The 25,986-nt window shown below is 35.3% G+C and overlaps 1 protein-coding gene across 6 annotated transcripts in view; it reads right to left on the bottom strand.

The window, feature by feature from the left end:
- The window catches only part of tnksb (tankyrase, TRF1-interacting ankyrin-related ADP-ribose polymerase b), a 63,212-nt gene that overhangs the window by 20,864 nt on the left and 16,362 nt on the right, over positions 1–25,986 (bottom strand). For 3 of the 6 annotated variants that reach the window (XR_012406037.1, NM_001089415.2, XM_005171744.5), the window contains 10 exon segments: positions 18,603–18,697; positions 17,043–17,109; positions 15,393–15,579; positions 13,536–13,654; positions 12,702–12,793; positions 10,347–10,425; positions 8,615–8,786; positions 6,960–7,039; positions 3,061–3,206; positions 2,607–2,772 (listed from right to left, as the gene is read on the bottom strand). Coding sequence is in view for 5 of the 6 variants with exons in the window: in NM_001089415.2 (NP_001082884.1) it covers positions 2,607–2,772; positions 3,061–3,206; positions 6,960–7,039; positions 8,615–8,786; positions 10,347–10,425; positions 12,702–12,793; positions 13,536–13,654; positions 15,393–15,579; positions 17,043–17,109; positions 18,603–18,697 (1,203 nt within the window). In the remaining variant the exon portion in view is untranslated. 6 annotated transcript variants of the gene reach the window in all.

Below are 25,986 nucleotides of genomic sequence, written 5' to 3'. Positions count from 1 at the left end.
GGCCCCTTGTTCAACTGCAAGACATGCTTAATTTGCGGGACGATAACGTATAACCCGTGCCTACAGACACATTTGCCAAAGAAGCAAAATGGAAAAAGAATATTGCTGTTTGATACAGACCTGTTAATGCTTAACCAGCGCTTATGTTGACCTGGATCTGCGTAATAAACGCAAGAAATAGGCTTTACTTTTTATTTTACAGCTTAAAGCATGTACGCAGATTAATGCAATATCATATTTAAACAACAAAACTGTTTACAAAAAGTCAACATATGCACGCGTTGTTGCTGTCTTTTCATCATGCAGCGCGCGCACTTGAACCGCGAGGGAGGGAGATGAAACCATAGGCTATATCAGGACATAATCTTTAAAATAATGATTTCTATTAAAAATGTAAAAGGTTTTGTGATTATAATAATAACAGCGGGGCATTAAATAAATGCATATTTTCCGTGGAGCGGGCAATTTGAGGAAGTCAGCTATTTTTATTTGACGGAAGAAAAAAACATATGATTGGAAAAAAAGCCCATGCCGGTTATTAAAAAGAATCAGTCAGTATTTTCGTTTTGTAATATAAATTAATTATTTAAGTGAAAATAATTTAGGGAAGTCCTATTTATTTTATTCATTTTATTTAGATTATTCTGCTCTTCTGCTTCTGCTAAACACTGCAGGTGCGTGAAGATGCTCTGTTGTTCTGTTCCACTATTAATATATAAAAATAAATCAGTATTTTAAAATGCAATATTTAATGTGTCAGACACAAAATAGACACGTCAATTTGTTTAATATAAAATTAATAGTAATCTGACCAGTTAACCGGTAATAACCGATTAATGAGCGGCGGTTGTCGATTAGCAAAATTAACGAAATGAGCATCCCTAGTAGCTATTTAATTTACTTTTTCTATGTAAGAGAACTTGATTGAAAAATAATTTTCAACATGCTTGAACCATCTACACAATGCAGTTTAGTTCTGTTTGGTTTTTCAACAGTATTTTGTTACAAAGAAAACAGAAGTGATATAGCTTTGGCTATTTATTTATTTTATATATGGCTATTTATATTGTTAATAATTTGCATAGTTAATATTGTTCTTTGATGTTTAGTTTATAAAGATTTTTCCAATGTTATTTAAGAAAAAATAGTTTTAAAAATCTTTTTTTTCCCACCCCACACGAAAAAAAAAAATCGTGATACGAACCGAATCGTGGGTCAAAAATCGTGATACGAACCGAATCGTGGGATTGGTGTATCGTTACAGCCCTACTACTCACCCATTTGCACTGGCTGCCAGTTGCTGCTCGCATCAAATTCAAGGCTCTGATGTTTGCTTACAAAGCGATTTCTGGCAGTGCCCCTTCTTATCTGCTCTCACTTCTTCAGATTTATAGGCCCTCCAGAAACTTGCGTTCTGTGAATGAACGTCGCCTCGTGGTTCCATCCCAAAGAGGGAAAAAACCGCTTTCCCGAACGCTCGTACTCAATCTGCCCAGTTGGTGGAATGAACTCCCTAACTGCATCAGAACGGCAGAGTCACTCGCTGTCTTCAAAAAGGGACTAAAGACTCAACTATTTAGTCTCCACCTTCCTTACTAATATGCAACTACCTCTCCGACTCCTCAACTAACTAACTACAAAAAACAATAAATAAATTACTAATGCTTTCCTTCTTAAGACTTTACACACCGGAAACTTGCCTATAGCACTTATTCATTGTTGCTCTTATAGTTGTGTAAATTGCTTCCTTGTCCTCATTTGTAAGTCGCTTTGGATAAAAGCGTCTGCTAAATGACTAAATGTAAATGTAAATAGAAGTTATTTAATTTTTAGTTTTTTACCCATGCCGTACTAAAAATGTAGCAAACCATGACTTCAAATCTGAGGTACAATCAACTTTGTGTATATCATTCTACCACTGTAGATATGAATACAAAACCTGCACTCAATGCAGTGACAGTCATTTACATTCTGTGTGTGTGTGTTTGTGTATCTGAGTCAGTAGTTTATTTTCAACATTTTATTGCATTTTTTCCAAATAATATACAAACTTACAAATGTGTATAAAAAATAGAAGTCCAACAACAACAACGTTCCCCCACACCACTACCGGTGTGTGGTACATTCTACGTCACTTCCGGGGTGTGGTACATTCCCTTTCCGCAGGGAATCTGTAATTGTAAATTTGTTTCGGGATTTGTAAAAGTGTTTTGCGTCTTGTTTATTTGTTTTCTAAACTGTAAATTTGTTTCGTCCTTTGTAAAATTGTTTTTCCTATGTAATTGTGTCTGATGATAAGTAAAAATGTTTTTCAAAATGTAAATTTGTCTCGAGCTTTGTAAAAGTGTTTTAAACTTTGTAATGTTGTTTTGCACTTCCCGGCCACCGTAGTCTACAGAACAAACCATCGTTATACAATGACTTGCCTAACTACCCTAACTTGCTTAATTAACCTAATTAAACCTAGTTAAATGTCACTTTAAGCTGAATACTAGTGTCTTGAAAAATATCTAGTAAAATATTATGCACTGTCATCATGGCAAAGATTAAAGAGTTATTAAAACTATTCTGTTTAGAAATGTGTTGAAAACATCGATGCGTCAAACCTTGAGCAGTAGTTTGCAGATCTCGTATTTGCCCTTTGCTGCAGCCTCATGTAGTGGTGTGAACTTCCAGAGATCGGCCACGTTCACAGATGCTCCATGTCTCACCAGCAGCTCCGCCACCTCGTAGTGACCATACGAGCATGCGTTGTGCAGAGGAACCAGACCCCTGATGAAGAGAGTCGACAAAGAGCAATGCAGTAGCCTAATGATTGTACATGTATTTGTACATGTAAAATACTGAAAACATGTAACCACCGACTTCCATAGTATTTTTTTTTCTAACTAAGTCAATGGTTACAGGTTTCTAACATTCTTCAAAGTATCTTCTTTTGTGTTCAACTGAAAAAAAGAAACTCAAAAAGGTTTGGAACCACTTGAGGGAAAGTACATTCAATCTTTTGGATGAACTATGCATTTTAAAATTGAGATGTAATGCTATTGAAGATGATCATACCCTTTATCTTTAGCGTGCACATCGGCCCCGTGATGGAGCAGATACTCCACCACAGCCACCCGGTTGTAGCCTGCGGCGAAGTGTAGCGGTGTAGAGTGACGGCCCTCCAGATCCCGACAGTTCACGTTCTGAGGAGAGCACAGTTGCTGGAGGAGACGCAAACAAAACATTTAAATAACAAATCAGACTCAAATAAATAACACAGTACTGCATCATACAACTAAGTGAACTCCAATACTTTATTTCAGTCCTTTTTAAGAGATTATCTTAAAAATAGTGTGGTCTAGAACAGTGTTTCTCAACCACGTTCTTGGAGGACCACCAGCACTGCATGTTTTGGATGTCTCCTATGTCTGTCACACCCATTACAAGTATTTAAGTCTCTGCTAATCAGCGGATGATCTGAATCAGGTGTTAAGTTAAGGAGGCATGGAAATGTGCAGAGCTGGTGCTCCATTAATGTGGATGAGAAACACTGCTCTAGAGTACTTCAAAAGGAAACACAATGTGCATGTTGCTCTTGTATAATGCAGGGTATCTGCAGGTTATCAAGAGTTATATTTAAGACTTGTTAGAACACAAAATGAAATTCAAGACCAATTTTATAGTACAGAATTTACAAAAAATAAAAAATAAATTCTACAATTCTGTCTATTTTGTTCAGCAGTAAGTTTGACACCCAGTGGTTGAACTAGGTATTGCATTGCTGGATAAAACTAACAGGAGCGCCTAACGATCGAGTCTAATAGCTGATTTAAACAGTGTTTTAAATAAAAGTAACGGCATACAATAGAAGGAATATTTTCCATAATAAAAGGAGTTTTTGTTCTAATCAAAATCTCGAATTGATATATTAGAAACGGTTTCTATTTCTTGCAGCTGAACAACAGAAAACTTTGACAATGATCACCTCTGGTACACCTCATGTTTTTAAATAAGTGTTAAATGCTAATAATGTGAGTTTGAATGCAATTTTACATGACATTTCATGGTTTCCGCTACATTCAATCTTCCATAGTGGGGCGCCACACCTAAATTCATCCCGCCACGGCTACATTACAGCTTCTCATTCATTCATTCATTTTCTTGTCGGCTTAGTCCCTTTATTAATCCGGGGTCGCCACAGCGGAATGAACCGCCAACTTATCCAGCAAGTTTTTACGCAGCGGATGCCGTTCCAGCCGCAACCCATCTCTGGGAATCATACACACACACATCCACACACACACTCATACACTACGGACAATTTAGTCTACCCAATTCACCTGTACCGCATGTCTTTGGACTGTGGGGGAAACCGGAGCACCCGGAGGAAACCCACGCAAATGCAGGGAGAACATGCAAACTCCACACAGAAACGCCAAATGAGCCGAGGTTCGAACCAGCGACCTTCTTGCTGTGAGGCGACAGCACTACCTACTGCGCCACTGCCTCGCCCCATTACAGCTTCTCATTCAAAACATTTTTTTTTTTTTATCGCGGGTTATAATACCACCAAAACGTATTAAAGGGTAAGTAAATTATAATAGTGTGAACTTTTCTATAACCGTAGTAGTGATGTGTGTCATTTGTTTACCCTTTAAGGCAGGGGTCTCAAACTCGCGGCCCGCGGGCCATTTGCGGCCCTCAGTGCAATATTTTGTGGCCCGCGCCGACCGCTGTACACTGACAGAATCAGCGGAGCGGGTAGAGAGAGCGCTCCCCGCTCGGCTGATTCTATCCATACACAGCGGTCACTGGCATTCCCCGCCCGCCGTGTAAACAAAGGGGCCGGGATGCCGGTGACGTCACCACGCACCCCGCCCCTTTGTTAGACGCTGTGACGGGCGGGAAGTGTTAGGAGGGAACTCGCGCTGGCCAGAACCAAGGTAAGCTGTTCCCGCCCCTGCCTGCCACTTAGCTACCTATCTGCAGCCTGCCACCTACCTAGCTACTGCCTGCATCTTATATATATTATAGGTAGATACAGACTGGTACAGACTGATGTGACTGGAGTGGGGTGGGGGTGTTTTATTTATACATATATGCGCCTTTTTTTAGGTGAGGGAATGGAAGTTTTGAGTGAGTCTAGACAGGTCTAGACTTAATGATGATCATCTTCAAGCCATACTGAGGGTCTCAACTGCTTCCGCTCTAAAGCCAAATGTGGTTCAGATTTGTGAGAAGAAGCGCTGTCTCTGGCAGCAAGAAGTAGGCATAAGATGACATGTTCAGAAGAACTGTTCATAATCTTCACTCAATGTTCTATTAATGTTCAGGAAACTTCATGTTCAGAAGAAATAATTAAAACTGCTAATAATGACATTTGAGGACTTTTTTTTTGTGAAATCCCTTATGCGGCCCAGCCTCACCCAGACTTTGCCTCCTGCAGCCCCCAGGTAAATTGAGTTTGAGACCCCTGCTTTAAGGTGTTGTGCTGACTGTCGGACAGACAGGCTGACAGGTGCGTCATGCGTAAGGCCAGCAAACATGACGTATAGCAGTTTCACTTTACTTCAGGACGCATTAATGCTACTCTGAAGGTCTATTGAAGACATTCATAAATATTCCTAGCAAATCAAATAGCTAATTGCTTGAGACATACTTGTTACACAAACGCACTAAATCGCACCCAGCAGTGTTTGTTCGAGAGCGCACAAGAAGATCTGTGCTCTTGAAGCGGCTTAAATTTGAGGGGTGTGCAAGAAGTTTTGTGCAAGAGCAGAGGAAATCGGCGCGCAAGCACAGAGATTCGCATGCTCATAGGCTATTACATAAAAGCGACTTCTAATACTGCACTCAAGACATTTGTCATTGAAATAATAACGCCACAGGTAGTTTGTAGATCTGTGTAAAAAAAAAAGGCCACAGCTGGAAAAAATCCTAGAGGAAACACTGCATTTATTGCCATACTACAGAAAGCAGCAGATAATCCACCTAAGATCTAAATAAACCATCTGAAACTGAACTTTAGAACTGTGACAAACTAACATATCAGTGATTCAGCTTCTACATTTAATGATGTTAAAGAGGTTTAATATGTATTAATTAGATTATAAACTTTACTATTTCGTTGGAGAGCAGTGAGTGCACTATTCTGTGCTTCTAAATGGCTGTGTTTAAATTACTGTCGTGTTTTGTCTGGTGCAAACAGCCAAATCGCTAATCACTGTGAATCTTGTCATGTAGCATGTTGTTAGGACTCACGGTTACAATGTGACCTAGGGACTGTTCCATGGACCAAGCTTAGAGAAAAAGCCAGGCTTATTTTGGTAAGTCAGGTTTATTAATGCCGGATTTGGTTTCATAAATAAAATTTACGATAGTTCAAACTCAAGTTACTCTGGCAACTTATGCTGGGAAAGTAGCCTGGTCTGGGGCAGGCTAACTCTCAGGCTTAATCAAGGTTATGAAGCTTAATCAAGATAATATTAACATTCACCTGCTGTATTTGATGCCATTTCAATTCACTTAACCACTTAATAATGATTAAAACTTTAAAGTCACTTAATAGTATATACATGTATGTATGTATAAAAAAAATGCTGAAATATAATCGGCTAAACTGGCATCAGGCGGGTTAAAATTACCAAAACAAAGACAGACGTTCTGGCACATATTTTGCATTTTCAAAGCAGAATATCTGACTTCAGCATTGTTTTTCAGATACACAATAATGTTCATTTAGGATGTTTACTAAATATCTGCAAACAAACGGTATTTTAATGCTTTAGAAGAGTCAAAAACTTGCATACAGCACCTTTAAAACAATTGGAGGAAGAGTAAATGATGGCAGAGTTTGTTAATGCCCAATGGAGTCGCTAATAATGAATGCTTCTGTATTCTTTATGTCAAATTGCAGAAGTGAAACTCATTAGCAGCATCTAAAATAGCATCTAAACTCGGATAACATCCTTTACCTTCACTGTATCAAGGTCGCCAGCTTTAGCAGCTTCGAGCAAGCGGTAATCCACATCTGAATTACGGGGAGGAACGTTCTCTGGAGAAACAAAGACAGGGAAATCATTATAGATTCAGTGTTTAGTGTTCCTTGGAAAAATGGACAGATAATTAATTCATAAGCCTGTGATAAGACATACAGCTGAAGCACTCCTGAATTAAAATTTTAAAAAATATTTCCCAAGTGTTCATGAAGAGAGAGAAGATTTTTAACATATTTTTAAACATAATATTTTAATAACTAATTTCTAATAACTATTTTCCTTCGTCTTTTAAATATTGACAGTACACAATATGCTTATGTCATTTAAAATTGAATTTTAACTATAAATTTATTTAAGTTTATTTATTTATTTAAGTTATTTTGCAAGGTACTAGTTTTCAGCTTGCACTCAAGTGCAATTTAAAGGTTTAATTAGATTAATTTGGGAGTTATGTTAATTATGCAAGTCATTGGATAACACTGATTCGTTTTCTAATATAATACTGTCATGGTTTATGGGTCTGTGTGTTCTTTCTGTATGGTATGTGTTATGCTGTGTCTGTTGTAGTGTGCGAGGGTGGGTAAGTCTGTTTACCTTTTTCATAGTAGCTTGCGTTCGAATCAGCTGACCTAATTAGCTCGCTCCAGCTGATGCCCGTTTTGCTGGCTATATATACAATCTGTGTTTTACTGGATGATTATCAGTCCATTGTTGTTTTCACGTTCCTGTCTGTGTTATGTTCAGGTTTTCTCTCTAGTCTACATCGTGGGGTGAGGTGCTCGTTGGCCATGTGGAAGCTCTCTGTTTCTGGATGTTCTGCAAAGTCTTTCTAAAATTTTGATGACTTTAATACTGACCACTGTTGCACTTCTATTAAAACTGTCCTTTACTCACATTTGGATTCTTCCTGTGTCTGTCGTGACAAATATTAATGTAATATAATATAATATAATTAATATAATATAATATAATATAATATAATATATAATATAACAAAATATATTATTATACAGTATAATATAAAATAATACAATATAATATAATATAACATAATATAATGTAATATAATATAAAATAATTTAATATACTATAAAATAATATAATATAATACAAAATAATATAATATAAAATAATATAATATGAAATATAATTTAATACATTATAATATAATAAAAATATAATATATTATAAATATAATATAATATAAAATTATTTAATATAATATAAAATAATATAATATAACATAATTTAATATAATATAAAATAAAATAATATAAAATAAAATACTATAATATAATATAATATAAAATAATATAATATAATATAATACACAATTTAATATAATATATTATAATATAATAAAAATATAATATATTATAATATAATATAATATTTTTGACCTCACAAAAATGGTTTTAAAAATGTTTAAAAACTTACAGAAGTCTATTCTAGCCAAACTAAAAAAAATAAGCCAGAAGAAAAAAAAATTCAAATGATATTATAGCAAATGCAGTGAAAATCTCCTTGGTCTGTAAACAGCACTTGGGAAATGTTTGAGTATAGAGTACAATTTCACAGGAGGGCTAATAATTGTGGCTTCAACTGTATGTACTGTAATATGGCAATCGTACCATTGAGTATTTGCTGAACGGCTTCATTCCCCATCTGTGATGCAGTGAAGCCCTGCAGTGAGACGATTGAAGGATCTGCTCCGTAACTCAGCAGTAATCTGCAGGTCTGGATGTGACCAGCAAGAGCAGCCCTGTGCAGAGCCGTCTGACCCAGTGTGTCCGCAGCGTTCACCTAAACACACAGATGCAAAACTTATTTATGAAGACCAGAAAAGTCAGCTTTTCCATTACAGAAATATACTACATTTAAAAACACTTAAAATAAAAAACCAAGTAACATTTTAATGCACATTTGCATTTATCAAATAAAGGCAAGCTTCACAAGCGTAATAGACTTCTTTGAGAAACAAAGATGTAATGAGTCCAAATCTTCTGAATTTCATCTTAAACACAAATAAATACGATATAAAAAAACTTAAACAGAAAAACGTTAAAATATGCTGATTTTAATTCATTTTTGTGCAAACTTATTTATTTTATATACATTTCTTATATATATTGTCCTTATATCTTATATTTGTTTATCTTATAATTAGGATAGCAAAATGTTACAACTATGGATTCAGTACATAACAAATAATGGGGCTAAAGAGATAATCAAAACAAAACCGAAATTGCAAATTTCACATTTTTGCAAAACATTTTTTTTTAATTTTGACATAAATAATCATAATCAACAAACGAGAAGGTCTCCATGTCATAATGAAAGTGTATTATGGAAATTAAGTAATTAAAATAACAAAAAAAAAATACTAGCAATTAATATTAATTATTATGCTGCTAAGAAAAATACAATTATCAAAGTTTTCTTAAATATTCATTTCACAAGTAAAATTTCTCCTACTATTGTTTTTTAGTTTTTAAATTAATCTTTTACTACAACTACAATTTTAAAAATTTATTAATAGTATTATATTATTATTTTTAGTATTGTACTATTACATATATTTATTAATATTAAGCCATTTTGACACAAATAACAAGATTTAATTCCATTTAGAAAAAAGGTGTAAATTCACGAAAAATAAAAAAATTTCCCCAAATTATTTTAATGAAAATATAGTATAGACACTGTGCTCAGCATATACGAGTACACTCACATTAAAATCTCACATTTAAATAATATTTTCTATAGAATGCAGTACAATATTATATTTGTGCATATGCATTAGATTAGTCAGTTCTGAAGCCAAATATGGAGCTTATGTAACAAAACAACTTACAAGATCCAAAAACAAGCTAAAAAAAAAATACAATTTTTAAAATAGGACAAAATACATAAAACAAATTAAGAGAAACAAAAACAATATCAAATTTCGTTGATATTTTGTAGTTTGTAATATCTGTTCAAAATTTTGCATGGATTTAAACGTATTATGTTTCTATTTCTAAAGATATTTAGTGACTAAAATATTATTTTAATAAAAATACCTGTTTAATACATCCGTTTTAAAACGCTCTAAAATAAATGACCTAAATTAACTGAGAAATGGATAAAAATATTCATTTTCAAAATAGGGGGTATACTCATTTATGCTGAGCACTGTAATAGCTTATTACATTTGAATGAATAATAATATTAATAATAATAAAAATAATAATAAAAGAATTGCAGAGTAACATCCTAACACATTTAAAATATTTGGTGCGCAGTCTGATAACAGTTATTTTATGTTTAAACTAGTTGAAAAGTTAAAAATATGTTTTAACTTGCTGTTGAAGACATTGGTACCTTTGCTCCGTGTTTCTGCAGGACTTCAAGCACATCATTATGACCTCGTTCAGCTGCTACGTGAAACGGGGTCATGAAACTATGAGGAGGGACAATAAAACAATGTTGAGAAACAGCAGCCAGGAGAAAAAACGGTATCAAACAGGGTTCCTGACTTTCGCTGAATAAAAAGCTGAATTTCCATGACATCTAATAAACATAAAAACAGGCTGGTGTTGTGCTTATACATTACTAATACAAAATGATAAATTAAAAAAGGGGTTTTTGCTTGAATATAATTTTGCATGACTTTAAAAGCAACAATGGATCATCTTCTTCAGATTATATTTAAAAAAGTACTTGTTTGCATGTCTGTGAAGAGCTCCCTTTGCCATGTGTGATAGCTTGATAGTAGTTTTACCATTTAGCTTATTTAGCCTTTCTGTCATCTTCTTTTTAACATACAGTTTTTCAAACGCTCAATTTGAAGCCAACGCTCTTAAAATGAATACCATCTTGACATGCTTGGCATATTTAACAGTCTGGTCGCTGCATTTACTGTTTGTTGTTGCCTGTCTGCTTTCTGTTGATTTTTTAGAAAGCACATTAGCTAACAAAAAGCATTGCGCTACATAAAATTGTCATTGCCATAACGATAGGCGTAAAACAACAAACTATATTTATATACAGTCGAAGTCAGAATTATTAGCCCTCCATCATTTCCTAAATGATGTTTAACAGAGCAAAGAATTAGTAGTTGCTTAGGGAGGTGGTTCGTAGGTTGCTAAGCGACCATCAACTATTTTTTGCTGACAAAACATCGCAGTCACTCTTATACAAGTTTTATTTATGGAGAAAAATTACAATGCACTGCAGTGTATAGGTGTTCTGTGTTTGTCTGAGATAATTAGTCTTTATAAAATATGTGTATTCCATATAAAGTATTAGGCTGATCAGTCAGTTCTTCTCACGCAACTCACAATGCACTTGGGCATTCATTCAACTGGGTGTGTCTGGAAGGCGTGAGCACATCACGCCACGCACCTCCATTGGAAATAACGAAGTTGCGTGAACTCTAGAAAAGACGCGATATGCGAACAGCCCCTAAAAGGCCGCCATCATTTGCGATCTCCAGCAGTTAATCTTGCACAGACATGGTGGATTCACCTGATTCGTTGACAAATGGGTTGCAGATTTATTGCATTGCAGTTCGCAGGTCCTTCACAGAGCATTTTCCCCTTTGCAAAGAAACTTTTCAAAGACATCTGTTTCTTACTCATTTTGCTGCTTGTGGGTTACATTTGGGCGCTCGAGTGACTTGAGATGTAAGCAAGAGAATATGGTCATTTTTCAAAATAAAAACCGGTCAGACTCTAAATAAAAGGAAAATAATGAATAATTTCTTGTGTGGCCCAGTATCAATTGATCCACGGACCACAAACCACCGTTATACAATGGCTTGCCTAATTATTCTAACTTGCATAATGAGATCTTTGAACAACTAGAGTTTTAAAGCCAATGATACACTTCCAGTGAAAGGGTAATGTGACTGTTTTCAATTTGACAAGGTTGTTTTTACAGCATCGATGTTGAAATGTAATTACAATACATTCAGTTAAATAGACTCAAGCATTGATTTAGTTTTTTAAGTGTAAAACAAGATGAAGGACTGATGTAATAACTACTAACGCCGTTAGTAGCAGCATGCTAGCACAGAAATTCCATTGAAAATACTGAGGTAAAATAAACGGTCATATTTTAAAGACATGGCGAGGGGAAATGGAATTTAATACAGTGCTTCTTGTCCGGTCTGAGACTGTGTTCATATTGTTAATCATCAGGCAGTAAAGATTGCTCATTTGTAAAGAAATCAGATCTTAAACGTGGGAATTTTGTAATGGAAAGACAGTTCACCGGAGGCCCTTGGGCTGCCTGGCTGAAAATTAAAAGTCCATGTGCATATAGCCCACTAACCAAATTAAGCCTTTAAATGTCACTGTAATCTGAATACTAGTATCTTAAAAATATCTAGTCAAATTTAATGTGCTAACATGATGGCAAAGATAAAAGAAATCAGTTAGTATAGAAAACAGTAATAATAACAATGTTTAGAAATGTGTTGACAAAAAATCTTTTCGTTAAACGAAAATTGGAGAAAAACATGCAGGGGAGCGAATAATTCTGACTTCAACTACATATTGATAAATAGACACATAAATATAAAACGACAAACAAAAATACCTGATATTCCATTACAAAAAATATACAAATATCCCGACTTTCAATGCCTGGAAAACAGCTTTTAAAAATTCTATGCTATTCCAGAAATTCCATGACTCGTGGGAACCCTGATCCAACATGAAATCAAAGACTCACTCCTTGTTCTTCTCGTGAATGTTGGCACCTTTCCTCAGCAGTAACTCTGTGACCTGTTTGCGTTTGGGATGAGGAGAGGCTACGGCGCAGTGCTGTGCATAAACAGATGGGGAGAGATTTTAATAAAGACATCATTGGCTAGATTCCCATCCAAAGATGCTAATTAAATGTATGCACAAAACTGGAATATCCCATAAAACATTTATAAATATAGCACAGTTTCCAAACAACGTGTCAAAGAGAACAAAATCATCCTTCCTGATAAACTAAAATTAAATACCAGATATTAACAATAAAACCAAAATTTGCTGTATTAAGAAAAGCGACTGTGGGCCTTTTTTTATTAAATAATAAAATACTTGTGCATCAGAAGACAAAGACGTGGCTTTTGGAGACATGAGATGCTCTTTCGGAGCGGAGATGCTCAAGATAGTTTTGGAGGTAATAATAATACTGAACCACTGTGATGATGGACTTTGGCTGAGGGATTTTAGAAAGACCAAAACAACATTTTAGATGGTTTAAGATGTGATCGGCCTGCAATCTCATTGTGCCTATTTTTATCATCACATGATCACTTAAAACAAAATCAGATGACTTCAATGCGTACACTGGAATTATTTAGTAAAAGTTCGTCTTTATCGTAATTTATTGACATTTTTTTCTTATTTGATAGTAAGTGTATTATACTTTTTATTAAAATTTATGCACATCATGGCATTTTTATTAAACGTTTTTTCATGGGATATTCCAACATGTGGATAAAAACTGGTGGATGGAAATACTGCTATTTAAATCCTGATGTTCCAGAGAAAACAATGTTCTTGCACTCACCAGAGCGGAGTCGTGCGAGTGCGGGTGTTTGAAGCTGATGATTTCTTGAGCTGTTTTCTTGACCTTCGCCATGTCCGCCTCACGGGCCGCTTGCAGAAGCGAGTGTCCTTTAAATTCATCTGGATGAAGGAAATCACAGAAGCTCAAGTGACTGAAATCGAGGCACATTTTGCAAGCTTGTGTTTTGATTCAGTTCTTATATAGATTACATTCAATTTTGAATATTTAGAAAAAAAACTCAGGGAAAGTTCATTAGGTAAAGAAAAAACATCCTAATTGTTGTCGCAAACTCAGTTATTAGATTAAAATTATATTAAAAAGGTAAAACTGAACATTGAGCTTTATACATTCATATTTAATAAAGTCATAACTAGGCTCACACGAAACATGCGCTCGCAGAAATCTGAAGATTTCCACCAATTTTTTGCCCATCGAGTCAACTTTTTTTTTTTTTTTTACTTGTGTAAATGCATATAAATTTTTAATTATTCAGTTTTTAAATGAATTTCAGTAATATTATTGACTAATAAAGCTGGGCGGTATCTATATTTATTATATGACTGAACACCATTGTCAATATCGGGGAAAAATTCGGTGTGAAGCGCTACAGTTTTATTAAAATGTGTCTACTAAGCGCGCGAATTGGAAGCAGTGCAAATAAGCTTAGGGTGTTAGCTTGTCATTTCCAATGGAGGCGCATGACTTGCACGGCATGCGCACTAATGATGGCTGGTTCCTTTACTTGAAAGCTCAGATTTGATTATCATAATTTGTTTTGTTTACAGAGTTTGAGGTTTACTGTATCATTATTATTGACCCCTTAAAGTTTGCTTTGATTGTTTAGTATACACTTTACTATTGCATCAAATTATCAAGTCTAAAAGTCTCTTTAACAGTTCTGTTTATTTTATTATAACGAGATCAGACATTGTTTAAATATTTTTTGTTTTTGACTATTGAAGTTATTTACCTTAATAATGTTGGTAGATAAAAATAAAGTTGTGAAATAAAACAAAAATTCTAATATTCCTAAATGTATTGTTAAAAAATATTGAATTATTACCGATATCAAATTATATGATATATCGTGACAATTTTTTTGCAATATCACCCAGCCCTATTGACTAATATGAAAATATTAATTTGATTTATTTACATTACAGTTTGTAAAGTAATCTTTCCTGTCTTTTAGTAGATATATTATATGAGAGACTTGCTTTGTTTACCAAATAAGTGGATCTAATTGGAATTTAAAAATGTATTATTCTTTATTTCACATATTAAGTTTTTAGTTATGATACTCTCAAAATCATTCCACATATATCTGCAGATTTTGTACAAATTTCTGTGCAGAAATAGCAAAAAATATCAGCAGATTTTGTCTGGCTAAGGTCATAAGTAAAAAATAAAAGAAAAAGAAAGAAAAAGAAAATAATTTGTAACCAAAAATAAGAAAGATTAACTGAATTTTTTATATATATTTATTTTATGAATATGAACTTATTTTATTTCAGTTGTTTCATTACAAAAACTAATATAAAGATGAATAAAAACTATTATATACTAACAACTATATATACTAATTTATACTAATATATACTAAATAACAACTATATATACTAATTTGCTATAAAAATACACCAGTTTTGTTTAAACAGTAAATAATAACAACAGTTTGAGTAAAACACATAATACAGTACAAAAATGCATCACTGTTCCCCTCTAAAATTCATATTTCTAACTAAAGGTTAAGTTGGTTAGTATGAAATATGTGATGTTGAAAAGTTTAATCTGACACTGATAATACTTCAAATCAAAATTAAGACACCCAATCTCTGCGCGGTGAAAGTGACTTACAGGTGAGTCTCTCTTTCAGCTCAGGTGTGGGAGCCACATCCACCGCACTCTTGCCGTGGCAGTTCAGCAGTGTTGGATCTGCGCCGTGACTCAGCAGCAGAGAACAAACCTCCACTCGATTCTTACTGGCCGCCTCGTGCAGCGGCGTGAACTGCCAGAGGTCCATGGCATTAACACACGCCCCATGCTGAGAGTGACACACACATATACAGCACTCAATCATAAGAGAAACTCATCAAAAAACAAAGGGCGACACTACATATTAAGTGGCCTTAACTGTGATGTAATTACATTTAAATGAATCTTTCTTTGCAGTTAGGGATGCAACGATTATAGATTTTGGTTGTACGATTATAGTCTGAGGAATAAATGTAATGTAATGTATTTTTTTTTATTTAACGCCATCTCAGCAACCAAAGCTATTTTAGAACATTTCAATAATAAATATACAATTAAAAATCAACAAACAAGTCGGCGCAATAGCCTAGTGGTTAGCGCGTCAACATATGGTGCAGTAGCACGTCAGGGCGTCCCGTGTTCGAATCACGGCTCAAGGACATTTCCCTACCCTTCCCCGTCTATCTACAACTTCGTTTCCTGTCTAAATACTGTCCTAGCTAATAAAGGCAAAAAGGCCAAAAGTAAAATCTTTAAATCAAATGAATACATAAATTGAATAAGATTTTTAGCGCTAATTCACTTGGCTAAAAATGTCCTTAAGAGAGTTCATTTAATACAGGACAGTCCAGTAAAATGTGTTTTACAGTAAGAGGAATAGTGCAGCACAAACACTGAGTAGGGTTTTCACCTTGGAGAAAAAAAACAAAACATGGGTTATTCTTGTATGCACAATACGACATCTGGTGAAAATTCCTTGATCAAATCTGATCTTAAAATGTCTTAAAATTCTATGTGAGATTTCAGGTTAAACTTCATGTGATTTATTATTTTCTAATGCATCCCATTCCTCTTGCCACTTGCTTAAAATGTAAACATTGATAAAAGGTAGTCTTAGAAATAAACACGATTATCACAGATTCATTAATTTCAAAACACTACTAGTTTAGAAAATCACATGAAAACTCCTTATATTTTAAGTGTTATTTACTGCTGCTCAGTAACTAAATATAGCATAAACATTTAACATTTAAAAAACAAACAATAGCCCAGTTCTCTTTGAACCTAAAAACAAGTGAATAAAAGTTTTTGCGTTTAAAAAGTAACAATTTTACACTAAAAATAAATGACAGAACAACGAATAAATAAATAAATATATAGAAATAAATACATAAATAAATAGTATTTGTTTAATGGAAATCTAAGGGTGCTTTCACATCTGTAGTTCGGTTCATTTGGTCTGGACAGAGGGCAACAAATGATACATTGGTTTGATACATGATACATGATACACTGGTTTGTTCAATAGCCAATCAAAAAAAGTCTTCATTTCTTAATGTAATATTTCATTGACCTTGGCAGTATTAAGCTTATTTTATTTTATCTGGAATAAAAAGACTTTCCCCAGAAGTAAACAACATAAGTGATAAGATAATCCTATTCTCTTCTACTGTAAATCATAGTTAAAGCCACTTAATTCAAAGTGTGATTATATCAGGGTTAATTTGGGATCAGATACACATCCTCCATTACCTTCAGCAGGAGTTCTGTGACCTCATAGTGACCATAAGAACAGGCATTATGCAGAGGAACCAAACCACTGATGGAGAGAGTGAACAAGCAAAAGATGATTATTTCAGAATAATAAGAGCATCATTAACAACATTTACAGGATAAATGAAGTCTCTGATGTCCCTAGAGTGTGTATGTGAGGTTTCAGCTCCGAATAAGGCACAAATAATGTGTTGTAACTCCTTGCAGCTGCTCTTTTTAGCCTTTGTTCCTAGTTGTGCCGTTTTGGTGACTGTGGCTTTAAATTCAAATGAGATTGGTTTCTTTTTAAAAGAGGGAGGAGCTAAAAATGCCTATGTGTCAGCATAGTGGCAGATTTAAAAACAAGACTAATGTCCTGTGCTAATGAGGGAGAGATAGTCACTAATGGGCGGGGCTTCCCTTTCTGATGACACGTAAAAATGGAGAAAGTCAATCAAAGTGTTTCTACAAACTGTTTTTATCACGTGTGATTATAAAAATAAAATTAATACATTTTTACCATTAGAAGCTGGTTATATTCACAGACTGTTTCCACACAACTGTGTTCAAACCTCTTATAAAAGTGATTTCTGCATAATAGGTTTAATCCTTCAATGCTCACAACAGTGGTGTCTATATGCAAGGTCAGGTAAATCCTGGTTTAAGAAGATGCAAAACCACTCTAAATGCACTTCATTACCGTACGTTCACACCGAAAGCGGCGAGAGCGTCCAAGGTCGCTCTGGCCGCCCTGGCGACAACGCTGTCTGCCTTCAGCTCCGGCGGCGAGAGCGTCAAAACTCGCTACATTGATCTCGTATTTAAAGGAGTCGTTGCAGCATGTCAGTTACATTCCTGCATTAAACAAGTTTCTAGCGTGAAAATGTTGCGCACTTCTTATCAAATTCATTTAACAATGGAAGATCAAGTTGTGTGTGGTGTGGCTTTGCTCTATTTATCCAATATGTGTCCATATGTCTGAAATATCCTGAAGCAACAGTACTGTTTTGTACAGTCACGTCGCTTTTTTAAGATAAATTTATGTAACATTAATGAACATCAGTAACCCGCCAGTAACTTATTTAATGTATGTTCCTGTAAGAAAACATTGTAAATAATTGGAAATCCGGCGACCACAATCATTAAACCCTTGGGAACAACTGTGGTCGGAACCAAAGTTCACAGGTCTGTGTTACTTTGAACTCCGATCAAGCAGTGGACGTCTTCATTCTGATTGCTTGCCGCCGAACCGCGTAATAGCTCATTACCATAAAGTTGACTTGATTTCAACTTTCCTCGACGCCCACGCCAGAGAAGACTGGCTGCGCTGCTCCTCGCCGCTTATCGCCGCCGGCTCTCATTGAAAATGAATGACTTCTAGCTACTTTGACGCTCTCGCCGCTTGCGGTGTGAACATACGGTTAGAATGGACAGGTTTGAATAGATTAGTTAAAACCAACGCTATTGGCTCTGATCACATGACTGTGCTAAAGAAGTCTCTGGAGTTGAAATTCGGGGAAAGTTTAAAGGAAGATAGACAGAAATATAGGCGCTCCTCACCCTTTGTCTTTGGCATGGACATCTGCACCGTACTGCAGCAATAACTGCACGATACGCACACGATTATACCCAGCGGCCAGGTGGAGAGGAGTGGACTGCAAAAGAAGACAGAAGTTTAAAAACCTGTGTGAAATGTAAACGGCTAACTTAGTCAAGCTAAATTAATGATCATCAATAATGCTCAATGCACATAACCACCAACCCAACCTCGAACTTAATTATGTAAACCTGCGTGTAACCCATCCCGTCATTAATTTAATCACTATGATGGCTAATATCAGCTTTTCTGTGTAATGCGTTTCAGTTTTAAAATGATGTTTAAAGGGTTTTTTGTTTTACAAATGGAGAAGCAGTTACCCTAAATTCTACATTTTGTACTGTAAACATATCGCCATAGTTAAACATCTTAAAGGCCTACTCACACCAAGGAGAACACAAATGTAGAACCATCAAAAGATAGGTGTCTTCACACCAAAGCACAAAAAAAGAACATGAATCAAACCATTTGGTTTAAAGGGGTCCTATTATAGTTTTTACTGTTAACTATTTATTAGAGCAGGGATTCTCAACCGGTGGGCTCCAAGATAGCTTAAAATAACTCACAACATAATACTACAATTTTGGGATTTCATTATTAATATGCTATATTAAAATGATCAAAGTAATGCACTTTCACCTGTTCTCTGATTTATCAAACTTGGCGCAAAAACAGCCTCATGATCACGTCTGCAGCTAATACACGCAAGTCTGTTTATTCACAAAGTGAGGTGAAAGTGAAAGTCTCTCTTTGTGTATCAATGGTGTTTCTGCCATACAATGTAAAATAAACTTGCATATGAGCTTCAGATGAGCTCTGGCAGAGCTGTTTACTGTTCCTGTCTGCGATCTCCCAATAATATCTAGCCACAAACTCAACCGCCATCAGATCGACGCGTTTGAACAGATTTAGGGTGTTTTACATTTTTGAATAGTAGATATTCAGTCAATCTAGTTTAAAGCAGAAGCTGGTAATTAACAGTCTTCCTATTGACCTGTGATTCTCTTTGAATCTGTCTTGAGTATGTCTTACAAAAAATACATTCATCTATCTATCCATCTATCTATCTATCCATCAAATTATCTATCTATACTGTATAATATATTTATATATATATATAAACAATTTTCATAAAATTTTATAGAAACTGTCAGACAAGCTAGCCTTCAAAAATTAATCGGAGAAAAAAGTGGCCCCGAAGTGAAAAAGATTGAGAACCCCTGAATTAAGAGACAAATGGTGCCGTTTATTTATGAATTCTGCAGTGACAAAATCATTCCAACGCAGTTAGGGGCCAGTCACACATTTTTCCTTTCCAATGCAATACTTTTCTATTGTTTTTGCACATAAACACATGCTTGGTGGACATGTGACTATTACGTATTACACACTAGGCTTGCACGATTAACCGTTTTAAAACGGAAATCACGATCTGAAATAGTGCTATTTTCAAATCACAAAAGCAGAGATTATTTTAATTATTACAATGGAGAGGAATGTAAGAAAGAGTAGCCTAATTAAAATGTTCCAACTAACGTTACTTAAAAAGCAGACAACTGATACGGAAAAACCCATGAACCCCTATTTCACTGCTATAGAGAAAATGAAAGCTGTAAACACTCTCTCTCTTTCTTTGTGTGTGTGGACCTTTGACCTCATTCAGAGGCGGGAACTGGCAGACGGGCAACAACTTCAATTATAAGACAAACACAAAACAAAAGTTTCCATCTGGAGCTTTCACAGCTTTCTAAAAGTTTCACAGGACTCGAAACTTGTAAATACTCGCTCCATCGGGCTCTCAGCTCTCAGCACCACCCTTGCTCATCACCAGTACACCAGCTCGTCACTCGTTGCGACGTGTAGTTACATTTTTAAGAGGTGCGGGTCAACATATAGGCAAAGAGCATAGAATCGCCAAGAGGCAACACTCTGTTGCTATTTCGGAAACAGCCACTAGATGCTTGTGTCACGCAGTGGTCATTTTGTAGTGAAAATTCCAATAGGAAAACGTCACGGTTAACTAACACAAGACAGAATGAATCAAAATATAGAGTTAAGTATGAGTTAAAACGAGTGCGTCCCCTTTGAAAAGTAACATTTTTAAACTTTTTAAAACAATATCCCAATGAAAACATACAATTTCTAAAATGTTGACAAGACATTTAATAGATCTAATATCTAAAATATCTGCTTCACATTTAACATAAGGTTAACAAAATAACTTGGAGTACTATTTTTTTTTTGTTTTACTCAAATTAGGGTGAAGCAAAAATGGGTATACACAACAAACACTACATTATCTGGTAGTTTATATGGCCTCTATGTTTTTAAAAGACAACATTAAAATTATGAATATATATATATATATATATATATATATATATATATATATATATATATATATATATATATATATATATATATATATATAGATATATGAATATAAAAAATATTCTTGAAAAATACTTGTATTATAATAATAAAAATAATAATACTCCAACAAAAAGCACTGATATCAACATCCCATTTTGAAAGTCATGCTAATTTAATAAACATTTCAGTATTAATTTGTATTATGCCAGTGTGTAAACTATTAAAGTCATTTAAAGTAATTTCACCTAAAAGTGACAGTTTCAAGAAAACAAGTAAGGTTAATACATAAAGTATGTGCTGATAATCACCAGTCTATGATAGTAAGTGTTGTTTCGTCATCTTTCAGGTTGTATTTCAGCTTTGATGCGCTTTTTAAACGAATTAATAAAAAACAAAGCAGCTGCTTGCCATCGCGACAGCAATAAGATCCAATGGACAGCCGATTGCTTTCACCCCAGAATGGTGGGATCAATGGGCGCCACTTTTGCAATGGATTGTTCTATTGAGTGTTGCCTCTTGGTGATTCTAAGCTCTTTAATATAGGCAAAAAATATGCAACCGTGCGAAGGCTGGGCCGGAAAATTCGCGTGTGTTTAACGCAGAAGTATAAATCAGCTTTTAGACTCTCCAGAAGACAAAAAAAAGCTGTCTCTTTGATTTATGAAGATTATCTGTCCTACAAAGTCATCCTAATCAATTTAAAATGTAGAACTCTTCCCAAATTGAGCTATTAAAGTAATTTGCTGAAATTATATTTCATAATTTCATACATTGTCGCAATGTATAATCACAGAAAAACAAAACATCGCGTTGGCAGTTTTTTCCAATATCATGCAGCCCTACTTTAAACTATAAAAAATGGTCAAAGTAACTTTTCCAAACTAAAAATATAAAAAACATAAATCACAAAATACAGAAAACTGCTCATTTTCGGATTCGTTTTACAGTATAGACCAATAAGTTTGTAATAGCAAATTGGCATGGTTCATGACTTAGATCCTTTTATTGCACAATTATTTTGAAAAGAGAAAATGAAGGGGTTAAAAAAGTCTGCAATACTGCACCTTGGTGCAAATAGGCCTTTATTCTGAATCACGTTAAAAGAGATGATTGTAAGTGACCAGTAATAGTAACTTCAACTAATCTAAGCACAAAAACGTTAACAAATCTGTTCCCAGTTCATGCAGTGAATACTGATGACATGCCATTACGATAGCCTGAACACAACCACAGCAAACAATCAGCAAGACAACATCTCAACATCCAAATGAAGATCTGCCTCAAAATTATGATGCATTCTCTGAGAATATTATTCGGTGCAGGATGGAGAGGCAACATTCATGTTCATATCACTATTAATGAGGGCTAAAAATAAAAGTACAGCACAAGCAATGGGCAACAGTGCAACATTTCTAGCATAAACACAATGGATCTAAACAGGATAGGATGTCAATCAAAAACCAGGAGTTAAACACCATATTTGTGGAGAGCATGCGTGCTGATCACAACAAATCAAACAAATGGTTTCAAGAACGTGAGATAAGATGCGTGGATGTGCGTTTTACAGCTGGAAACATGGTGGAGCTCTGGCAAAGACAGACAATTTAGAGAAGTGTTGTAGTAGAAGAGCAAAACAGTTAAAGGAAGATAAATGAAAGCCTTGTTTTGAGAACCTGCAGGAGCTGTTGAAATGTTAGCGGAGCTATTGGTTGATTGATGGATTGTGACCAGCAGAAAATAAGGAAGGTTTCTGTGCATTTTTAAGTGTGAACCAGCGTATGGATGGATTTTTAGGGACAAAAATTAACAAAAATGAATACAAAATTCATAAGGTAAATAAATGAAAAATCACAGAAAACCAAATAGAACTAATTTCTGTTTCACAAAATAAACTTACCAGCATTTTTTGTGATGTTGACTGAATGTCGCCAGAACAAAAAACAAAACAAAACAAAAATTAGCTATGATCTAGCATATTAGCCCACTGTGGTGCTTAAAAACTAATAGCTGAGCGTGCATAAAGGACTAAAGTATGCACAATATCTTCAAAACGATTTTAAGTCTATAACTACTTTCATTTTGAAAAGTGTGTGTCAGACAAAAGTCTTGTTGTCCATTCTAGTTGTAAGAGCAACGAATAATAACTTGACCCTAGTTGATCATTTGGAAAAGTGGCAGAAGGTCAATTTTTCTGATGAATCATCTGTTGAACAGCATCCCAATCATCACAAATACTGCAGAAGAACTCATTCTTCAGCAGGATAGTGCTCCTTCTCATACCTTCACATCAAACTTCCTGAAAGCAAAGAAAGTCATGGTGCTCTAGGATTGGCCAGCCCACTCACAAGACATGAACATTATTGAGCATGTCTGGGGTAAGATGAAGGAGAAGGCATTGAAGATGAATCCAAAGATTCTTGATGAGCTCTGGGAGTCCTGCAAGAACGCTTTCTTTGCCATTCCAGATGACTTTATTAACAAGTTATAAATAAGATATATTACTATTAATAATTGGATGAAGTCGTCAAAACTTATGGGAGTCATAAACAATACTAATACTTTTCACACTACACCATGACTTTATATTCTATACTGTACATTATTTCTGTTAAGTGACAAGACTTTTGTACAAGTCAGACCTTATTGTGCCAATGAAATCATTCAAAATCAACCCATGATCATGTGTTATTTTGGTCAAATAAGTGTAATCTAGAGGCCTTTGCCTTTTATATTAGCCACTTCTGATAGCAAATGATCAACTAGAAGCCACGTTATTATTTGTTTTTCCTCAAACTTGAATAGGCGACAAGACTTTTGTCAGGTAGTGTATACTCTCATTCTGGACTAATAATAAATGAACTTTGCTGCTGACTGCAGCAGATAAAATAATATGTATATAGGCCTGAAAATAGTCCCCAGCTAGGTAACAGCAGTTAATTAATTCTAACTCTTCTAACTCTAACTCTTTTAAAATTAAGTAAGATGCTAATGCTCTAATTTGATTCAAAGATTTATGCTAAGCTAAGCTAATGGCCCGTTTCCACTGAATGGTACGGTATGGTATGGTTCGGTACGCTATTATGGCCGTCAAAAGGCTCACCAAACCAAACTGGACCACTTTTTTGGCACCCTTTTGAAAGGGTACCAAACACGAGAAAGGGTACCAAACACGAGAAAGGGTACCAAAAGGCGGAGCTAGATGCGCAGCTGAACGCTATTGTTTAACAGAGATACATCACCCGCTTACGCAACAAGCCAGAATGAAAACACAGCCGAGAGATCTTTTACAGCGTAAATACATAGACACAGATAAGAGGCTTTCACTGACTGTCGGCTATATTTTGTGTTGTTTTTGAACCTAAATAAGCACTAAATGTATGCTGTGTGAAGTTCTTCTGTAGTTGGTAACATATCAGAGACTGTAAGTGGCTGTATGTGTTTATATATGCTGCATTTATTAAATTATCTCATAATTACAGACGTTACAGTAGGTTATTTCGCACTGTCATTGATCTGCAGTTATAATTAAATCATGTTCATAGAAAAGTTAGCAATAAACATTCAAACATAAGTATTTATGTGTAAAAGCATGTGTTTTGTGAGAAGTGTTTCTCATATGTTATGCGAGCGACCCTACAGCTTTACTGTGGAAATTTTCTCGAGCGAAAATTACGTCGACTGAAACTTTGTTGTACACCACGCCCACCAAAAAGGTACCCTTAGGCCCCGTTTACACTAGTACGTTTTAGTTTTAAAACGGCGTTTTAGAATGAAAACGATCCGCGTCCACACTCGCGTTTTGCCCAGCGTTTCTGAACAGCTCTCCGTCCACACCAAAACGCTGAAAACGCACATCACGTGACCACACACACACTCTCTGCCAAGCGCTGCAGCCTGTCTACCCAGATGAGAGCTCTGCTAGTCGGACTTCTCATCAAGCATCTCCCGCTGGATCTAATCTCACTATATTTATTAAACGGGATATTTCATTCATCTTGTTGTCTTTATATAACGACATATTCCCTGACTTTGGTCATTGGATTTTTTCTCAGGTAACGTGGCTGAGCGCAAAGATAAGTTAATGATTAATGAAACCACGTAGCCTATTCTGTATATTGACTGATCGCTTGCCTTTATTTCCTATAAATGTAAAAACTTATTGTATGTTATACTTTTATAATGGCCATTATCGATTATTAAAACTGATATTCAGCAAAAGAGAGGCTGTGTTTCGTATTTTCACTGATATTGAAAGGAGGCAGTTGTTATCGGCTCCGTTTTGTTATAAATATCCTCACAGTGAAGATGACGCTCATATATGCAGCACGACGCCTCAACATTTCTGCTGTCTGTTAAGTTGCTAATATTAAAATGAAAATAGGCAGTTCCTTAAATCATGTTTACATTTTATTGTTGAGAAAGTGAAACAACGAAGCCAGGGTGATGTGAATGAAGTTATAAAGTACACTGTTCCCTTTGAAGATTTACCCGTGTCCTCGGTATAGTCTGCTTTTCCATATCAAACTGAGAAGAAGAGACTGCAGCCTTGATCAAACTTGCGAAGTCTGAACAAGGAAAAAATGCGAGACTGAACTGTGCGTGTTAGGCTACTTAATATTCAGGAAAAGCCCCAATCAGAGAGGCGAATGTCAGCAGCCCCGCCTCCGTTTTCAGATGTCTCCGTTTTCCATCATCCACACAGAGACGGAGCAGCAGCGTTTTAGAATGAAAACGGCCTCTCCAGCGTTTTCGAAACGCTCCGTTTTCGGCGCTCGAGAACTCCGGCGTAGTGTGGACGGATGGCGTAACCGTAGCAAAACTTATGCGTTTTCAAACTAAAACGCACTAGTGTAAACGGGGCCTTAGAAGTGGAAACGCAAGCCTGATAAAGGTGACCCGTACCGACCCGAACCGTACCGTACCAGTCAGTGCAAACAAGCCATAAAAGGGCTCCCACTAGACCCATAGATGGGT

This window comes from Danio rerio, chromosome 5 (genome assembly GCF_049306965.1).
Source record: "Danio rerio strain Tuebingen ecotype United States chromosome 5, GRCz12tu, whole genome shotgun sequence".
Lineage (NCBI taxonomy): Eukaryota > Metazoa > Chordata > Actinopteri > Cypriniformes > Danionidae > Danio > Danio rerio.
This window is presented reverse-complemented; position numbering and strand designations above follow the sequence as displayed.